At 38.0% G+C, this 8,458-nt stretch overlaps 1 protein-coding gene across 1 annotated transcript; it reads left to right on the forward strand.

Annotated features, from left to right (window-relative positions):
- Positions 1 to 236: 236 nt before the first annotated feature.
- Positions 237 to 7,907, forward strand: vbp1 (von Hippel-Lindau binding protein 1). Its single transcript, XM_067578986.1, has 6 exons — positions 237 to 392; positions 3,556 to 3,680; positions 3,947 to 4,013; positions 5,506 to 5,604; positions 5,770 to 5,908; positions 7,582 to 7,907. The coding sequence occupies exons 1-6, from the start codon at positions 312 to 314 to the stop codon at positions 7,656 to 7,658; spliced, it is 588 nt and encodes a 195-aa protein (XP_067435087.1). The 5' UTR covers positions 237 to 311; the 3' UTR covers positions 7,659 to 7,907.
- Positions 7,908 to 8,458: the final 551 nt, after the last annotated feature.

The following is an 8,458-nucleotide window of genomic DNA, read 5'->3' on the forward strand; positions in this document are numbered from 1 at the left end:
ATATATCAATCAGAGGGACCAAAACACTACTTTTATTTTAATACTTTAAGTACATTTTACATTCATGCAGGACTTTTACTTGTAATGTAGTATTTTTACATTGCTGTACTGGAACTTTTACTTAAATGAAGGATCTGAATAGTTCTTCAAACACTGTTAGTTGTAGTAAGCAGTCTGTGACCACTAGAGGGAGCTGAGCGTCGACTCTCTTCTTGAGACGGACGCACAGAGACGTGTTGACGCACAGGGAGACGTATTGACGCACAGAGAGTCTTGTACGTAAAGGAAGAAAGGAGTAGCCTCTCTCCAGCATGGCAGCGACCATAGACAACAGCAATGCAGTACAGGCGACAAAGAGAAAGCATCTCGGGATCCCTGAAGCGGTGTTTGTGGTGCGTAAACCCTCTGAAATGTCTCACTATAACATGTCGGCAGCGTTAAAAAGACGCGTTTGTACTTGTAACCGGCGTGTGGGCGCGTCATGCTAAGTTAGCTAAGCTAGCGAGAGAGCTAACACAAGTGGGGCGGTTGCTCACTGCCATCTATGGACACAGCAGCCTGTACCTCATTTCCACTTTACATTTTTAGCTCATTATAGCTAAATAAACGTCTGTCAATCAACCTAGCTGTGCTAATAAATCTGCTGCTGTCATTTAAAGTAGCGTTAGCTTCCTGCTTCTCCTCCATTCATTGTTAGGTAATATATCACAGTGGAGGAGCCAGGCTAACACTAAATAAAAACAGTTTATGGAGGAATAATTCATCATTGTTGAGGATTTCTACCTAAAGGGATTAAAATTATGCGTTAAAACATGTTTGGGTTGTTGGCTGCCAGGTGTATGGCCACTTAAGGGGATGTATCATGCACATTTGAAGGTTTATATTTATATTTTAGGGCTCTACTGGAATATCTATCATTATTTATAGTTAAAAACATCTTATTTAGGTCATTATGAAGCCCTTCAGTTTAGCCTCTGTCTGAAACATTGAGGTCGTAGTAAGTGGTGATGATGTACTGTCATAAAACAACAGTCAGGTGCCCAAATGAACATTGAAATAGGTTTTTCTGGTTATAATCATTCCTCCTGTTCATACTGACCATTAGAAGATCCCTTCATAATGTACATACCAGATAAGTGATGGGGGCCGAAATCCACAGTCCTCCTTCTATGCAATGTATTTAAAAGTTTATCTGAAGCTAATATAAAGCTTCAGCTGACCAAATGAGTCAAATAAAGTCATCTTTCGATGTTACAGTCTTTTTTAGTGCCAAAGTTCCTCTTTTTGTTCCTGCTCTTCCATTGCAGCTCAAGGCAAGGTGAGTTAATTTGTATAGCACACTTCAACAAGACAGTTCAAAGTGCTTTACATAAAACATAAAAGGCTTCGAGGCAAAATGTAAAAGAAACACAAGGTAATATAAAAAAAAAAACATTTAATTACAGTTAAATAGAAAGTAAAAATAAGATAAAAATAGATTAAGGCAAATAAAACAGGAGAGTAAAAGTTACAGTGCGAGATATTAATCAAAGGCCTCAAATTTGATTTAGCTGATAAAATGCAGCAACGACCTCAAATCTTCTGGGAGTTTGTTTCAGGGGCCTCATTTATTACCTTTGAGATATATACGTCACTTCCCACCAAAAAGGACAGGAGAATGTGCTCACCTGTATGGAAACTCTGACCCATACATACGAACATGTGGTGAATCGAAGCCAGTTTGTATAATGATTCCTCTCGCGTATTTCATTTCACTTCACTTCATATCACACGTTTACTATAGATCCACTTTATCAGCAGTGTTGCTTGTGCTTGTAGTCAGCCATAACTATTCCATAAACACCTTTTTTGTGATTTTTAAAAAAAAAAAATGTATTATTGAACTATTAATGAAACGTCTCACCATCACATTCCCAGAGCGCAGGGGAGAGGAGCTGTATGGTGCTCACATTCGGTTGTGAAGCAGTGCAGCTGCTGAAATGCCAGCATGATGCCAGGATTGTGGCATATTGAGTGTGTGGTCTCATCAGTCATGTATGTGTCTATATACAGTAGATGCTTAACAAATACCAAAGCGGTGAGCTTCGGTGTCGCCGTGCCTGCGCTACTTTGTACCCTCTTGCCACATCTTCACTTTTAATCACGTCTAATTTCATGAATTGTTTCGTTTGTTGCTCCGACTGCGTTACCAGCTGCTGCAGCCGTCAGCCGCTCAAACTTTCTTCTTTTTAATGCTGCCGTTCTCCACAGGAACAGATTGTACCTCAATATTCATGAAGGCTTTTGCGTTGACCATTTGCGCACGCCATTTTCAGCTTTTGTGCGCACATAGGCTACACTTTTGAGGCCCCAGATATGTGGAGCATAAAAACTGAACGCTGCTTCTCCATGTTTGACTCCGGGGACAGAAAAGAGACCTGTCCTAGACGATCTGAGAGGTCTGGACGGCTCATAATGTAGCATCAGATCAGTGCTTTATAAACCAACAGCAGTATTTTGAAATCAATTGTTTGACAGACAGGGAAGCCAGTGTAAAGATCTGAGAACCGGAGTGATGTGACGTCTCGAGCAGCAGCGTCCTGAATCAGCTGCAGCTGTCCGATCGATATTTTAGAGAGACCTGTAGTCGAATCGACCGAAGATAAACACATGGATGAGTTTTTGCCAAATCCCGCTGAGAAATAAGTCCTTTTAATTCTTGATATATTCTTCGTCTATCTTAATGTGGCCGTTGAAATTCACGTCTCAGCAGGGAAACACAAAGAGGGAATTTAATGCTAAAAAGACTGTAAATGTGTCAGATATCCACTTGATATGACTAACACAGACTCCTGAAGCCTCATATAAGCGTCACATCAACTTTTAAATGCATTTTTGCAGAAAGCGACTGTGTACACTGTGGATTTTGGCCTCCATCACTTACATTGAAAACACATGTGAAGGGGATCTTTTAACAGCCAGTAAGAACAGAAGGAACGATTACAGTTCACTCGTTATATGGGCACCTAACTAGCTGTTTTAAGACTTAAAAAAAATTGTGAACGTATCCTTTAAATTGAACAGTATTCCTAATAGTTTCCCCTCCTCATGTATGTTTATGGGGTGGACGAAATATTAGGAACACTTGTCAATTTAATGAACTACAGTATACCACCACCATCCACTAAGACCTCAAGAATAAACATAAAGTAGAATTTATAGCAGCGCTGTTGTGTTGGATTACACTAGATTGCACAGTTGTTCCTAATAAAGTGCTTGCTGAGTGTTTATTGATATTGGCTTGTATGTGAGCTGATGAGTAACAAAGTGCAGAATAGGGTGATTTATCAGCTAATTTAGAAACAGTCTCACCATTACGTCATTCGTCCACCTAACGGCACTGAAAATATCCTGCTCAGTATATCTCATCAAGCCAAAAAAAAAAGCTAATTTAAGAGATTCTTATCAAAAAAAGTTTTGATTTTAAACAAAGATTGTCTGATATATGATTATTGACTCTAATAACTCAGTGTCATTCCAGTTTTAATGTCTTGGCTCACTGTTTGTACTCTGCAGGAGGATGTTGACTCTTTTATGAAGCAGCCTGGCAATGAGACAGCAGACTCAGCGCTGAGGAAGCTGGACGAACAGTACCAGAAATATAAATACATGGAGCTCAACCTGTCCCAGAAGAAACTCAGGTAACAACATACAGACACCAAGTTTCTCTGTCCCGCTCAAAATCAAACAGTGTAAAGGGACATGTAGTCATTTGCAAATAGAAGAGCATTTATCAGCTGTTTCAACTGTATTTACATGTGATTTTTACATCATGTGATATATTTCAAGCTGCTTTTAATCTCGTTTTCCCTTGTTTGAAGTTAGCTTTGCTTTGGTGTACAGAAATACACACTGTTTCATGTTTCTTTTTTTTCTTTTTCCTGACTCTTTCTCTCTGGGTACGTAGGTTGAAAAACCAGATCCCACAAATCACACAGACGCTAGAAATCCTACGGCACATGCAGAAGAAAAAGGTGCGTTTTTGTGACCTAACTTTGAACAAATGTTTATTGTCATTTTCTCATGAAACACACCGTAACAATACAACAGTTTGAGACCAGAAAATGCACATATATAACACAAACACCCACGTACACGCACTCAATTTGCACCGGTATCGGATAGAATACAAATAAAACAAAATACCTCCCTGTATTCTTTACTAATTCCTCTCAGGTAAAGCCTACATTCTCATCTTTCATGACATTATTTGCCATTAAAAATGTAAGTTAGTCTTTCCGGACCGATACAGTCTAAAAGCTGGAGCATCTATACTTTTCCAACATAGATCAATAACTCTCCTGGCTTGAAGAATTCCGAAATTAGTGTGTTTCGATGTACAGTGTATTTAAAGTCCTTCAGATATATTCCAAGCACAGAGTTTGATGTTTAAAGGGACTTTGGATCTTTGGACATTCCTATAAAAAAAAAATAGAGCACCTTTCTCTCTCAAACATTTCGTACAAACATCTGGAATATTAGCAGACACATGATGAAGCTTGACAGGACTTATGTACATTAACTACTTATATTGGAGTCATTTAAAACTTGCTAGTTGTGCTAAACTGGTATGACATCAATGTATTATGCTATGAGATGGCGGTGTGGTGGGTAAAACGTGTTGCAGTCTTAATTTGTTGTTGATTTAACTTGTCTGAATAATCCGCGAATGACCCGAGATGAAAATAAAAGGATCACAGAAGGAATTTCTAACCGGATCAATAGACCTTTGACTGTTTTAAATCAGCTGCTTAACAAAAAACGTCACATTTCAGCACAGACGCAGGCAGTTTATTGGTCATGTCAGGTTTTAATGTCGAAATCTTCAGTTATGCTCTCTCCACCTTCTTATCAATCAACATTGATGCGTCACAATATCAAGTATCTGTTGAGCTTCAAGATTCGCTTAAGCTTGATCTAAGAGGTTTAAAATGAAAAGATTTATGTGCTGCAAATACAATTTACTAACTAAATTATACAAAAATGAATAAATCATCTTTCTTGTTCGTATAAATCTTTATGAACTACAAACTATTCTTAATCTTCAGGTTTGTCGTGGCTAGAGCTGCAACGATTGGTTGATTAATCAGTCGACAGAAAACTTATACCAACTTTTTTGATAATCGATTAATAGTTTTGAGTCTTTTTTTTTTTTTTAACAGAAAAAAACGTCCAAATTTTCTGATCAGCTTCACAAATATGAATATTTTCTGGTTTTTTTAGTCTTCTGTGACAGTAACGAAATATCTTAATCAGTTTTCACAATTTTCAGACATTTTATAGACCAACCGACTAATCGACTTAATCAAGAAAATAAACAACTAACAACTTTCTTCTGGACAAGTGCTCATCTCTCCTCTATTAGAGCTGTGTGATAGAAAATTCAAGATCAAACTTTGTTTAAAAAAATAACTGAAAAGTCTGTTTTTGACCAAGTTTGCTGTCATTTTTTTTCTTTTTACACAGGAGACCACAGACCCCATGGAAACACACTTCCTATTGGCTGACAATGTTTACTGCAAGGCCTCAGTGCCGCCCACCGATAAAGTCTGCCTATGGTTAGGAGTAAGTAGAGCTCTGATTTACATCTCAAAGAACTTTATAGATACAGAATATAAGTCACAAAAGACATCAGCATGTGATCTTTGGAAAGAGGTTTAAGTTACTTTCACTGTGAGGCTGTAAACTCTCAACTTAATAGTCTTCTTCATCATCATTCTCCCTCCAAAGGCTAACGTCATGTTAGAGTACGACATCGACGAAGCCCAGGCTCTCCTAGAGAAGAACCTGTCCACAGCATCTCGTAACCTAGAGACACTCGAGGATGACCTGGATTTCCTGCGAGACCAGTTCACCACCACCGAAGTCAGTATCCTTCCACCTGGACCTGTAGTCCACGCAGGTTTGGCTCACAGCCGGTTTAAAGCGACAGGAAGTTCGGTGAAGCTGTTCCTGCTCGCTCATGTGTTTTTATATATTACTTTACCAAGTTTATTCTCTAGTGATGCCCCCTTTGAACATTTTCTTTTTTTGTCAATTGTTAATAAAAAAGATAACACAGGTAAGAAAAACAAAATTAACAAGAAAAAAATGTACATTAAGTTGAATCTCTGTTTTTTTATGTCAACATGATTCAATTTAAAGGTCTTAAAAATTACATCTTTACTTCTCATGTGATGTACTGATTGGCCCAAATATAAAAGACGACCCCCGTTTTTCCAACACATTTTCAGAAAAATACTTTATGAAGATAAAAACACACTTTTACACTGTTGGGAAAGTTTCCCAAAGATACTATTTATCAAAGGAGAATAAAGTCCTCGTCCTTGAATCATTTTCTCTCATAAAAGGGAAATAGCACCATTAAAGCAGAACGTAAAGTGCAAATTTGTGTACTTGTCAATCAGTCACTCACTCACAGTCTCCTGTGTCATTGTTGGAAGCATTGATATTATTTTCTCTGGCATTCACCATTTTTAAGACTTTGTGTCTTTTCGAGCTCCTCATCAGGTGTGACAGCAGAGATTCTCGCCTGCCTGATCGGTCCGCAATCTGTTTCTAAAGTAAACTCACTCGTCATGAATTTATTTCCTCCATTGTAGGAAAACATGTTACATGAGCCTTCAGAAACTCCTGCAGGTTAAACTGAACTAACCAAACACTTTTAGTGCTGACAGACTCTTAACAGACTCAATATAAACTGACTTCGAAACACTTGCTAGCGTTCATCAAGGCTACAAACACATGATGCAGCTCTCTGTATAAGCCAGTATTATAGATACTCGCCGATACATTGCCTTCTATTCGGGCCGATATGGTATTTCTCATAAAAAGAGGATGTTGTTTGGGACAAAAAAAACAAAGAGGTATCAGTTTAAATGGTAAATCAATACAATATCAGTCAAGGAGTGAAATGCAGTTTGGTTTAATAGAGAAAAAAACACATTGTACCTTTCATGCAAAACAGAAAAATAAGAAGATAAATTGCACATTATTGATGGATTTTTGAGAGTTTAAAGGATGTTTACTACTTTTTTTTTTTTTTTTTTACATGATTACATAATATTAAACCTTTTTAATAAGGATCTTTTTTTAAGAGAAAGATGTAAGTGACTAGTAGATGTACTAAAGTGAACATTACTGTTAAAAAATAAACTTCAGTGCCCTCTAGTGGACAAACTGTATAATGGAAACAGAATTTCTATATCACCTTTACCTTTAGTTCTTATGAAAAGGTATGTCCAGAGATTTTACAGGTAGTTTTATGAAAATGTTTTTATATAACTTGGGTGAACTGACCTTTTTAAATCTATTGTTGAGGAATAGTGTTGTATTAGTTTGCTTATTTACCAGCCTGACAGTCAGTGTTGAGTTTACAGTTCTGTAGTTTTCTGTAAAAGGGACCAAAACAGGAAACTACAGCTACTATATGTCTCCAGGTCCAACACTAAATGGAAAACTCTGTTTTTACTATGACTAATCATGATGCTGTCACTGTGCCGCCGCCGCTGCTGTTGTTCCTTAACCCAACGCTCCCCTCAGACATGGCACGAGTCTACAACTGGGACGTGAAGAGAAGGAGCAAAGAAAACCTCCTCAAATCAGCAGACAAGTCTTAATATTGACAAAACAGCCTCCACATCCCCTCCTGCTAACTATTTTCTCCTTTAGTCAATGAAAAACAAACCCTGTCCCCTCCTCCCCTCTCCTCCCCCCACACATCATATGTATGTTCACCCCAGAGCTCAGCAGATGGAGGGCATGTTTAAAACATTTCAGCGTGCTTGATTTAACTCTGTATTTGGAAGACGAAAACCAGTTAAATTAAGCACACTTTTCATAAATCTGTCTGGTTTTGAATATGCCCTCTCATCACGTCTGGCTCTATCTACCACAACTACTGTTTTCTGTTGATTTGTTACTTTTTAAAGTATTTTTTCAAGTAAAAACTAACAAAAAAAACAAAGGCAACGAGGCAACTTTTGTATTCTTTTTAATGATTTAAGTATGTTCCTGTTATTTTCGGCAGATTTCTGAGTGAGGGTTCTCTCGCATCGTCTTTTCCTCCATGCATTTTCCTGACTCACTGACCCGGCACCTCTGGTTTTTCTTTTGGGGTTTTTTTTTTTTGTTGTTTTTATTTTTATTTTTTTCTCAACCTGCAACAACATTCTCACATGGGATTTTTACTTGAATTGATTATCGTTGAAGCGCAGTTGCCATTATACTCCAGTAGAATCAGGCTTGTAGGATGGCTGAGATCTCAACAGAAGAAGAATACAGAATTTAAAAACTAGTTTCGCCTTGTGGCTCCGGTTTTCACCTAACTACAGGACTTTTTTTTAGGAGTTCAGAAGGATCGATGACTCTGTTCCCCGTCTGTAGTCCTGCTCCAAACCTGCTGCTCCTCCTCCTCCTC

The sequence above is a fragment of the Thunnus thynnus genome, chromosome 22, assembly GCF_963924715.1.
Source record: "Thunnus thynnus chromosome 22, fThuThy2.1, whole genome shotgun sequence".
In the NCBI taxonomy this organism is placed as follows: Eukaryota; Metazoa; Chordata; class Actinopteri; order Scombriformes; family Scombridae; genus Thunnus; species Thunnus thynnus.

Excerpts from the sequence above, each read along its gene's own strand:
- vbp1 (XM_067578986.1), top strand. The coding sequence starts at position 312 with ATGGCAGCGACCATAGACAACAGCAATGCAGTACAGGCGACAAAGAGA. Across the intron at positions 3,681-3,946 it reads CTGTCCCAGAAGAAACTCAG|GTTGAAAAACCAGATCCCAC; the intron begins GTAACAACATAC and ends CTGGGTACGTAG. Across the intron at positions 5,605-5,769 it reads AAGTCTGCCTATGGTTAGGA|GCTAACGTCATGTTAGAGTA; the intron begins GTAAGTAGAGCT and ends CTCCCTCCAAAG.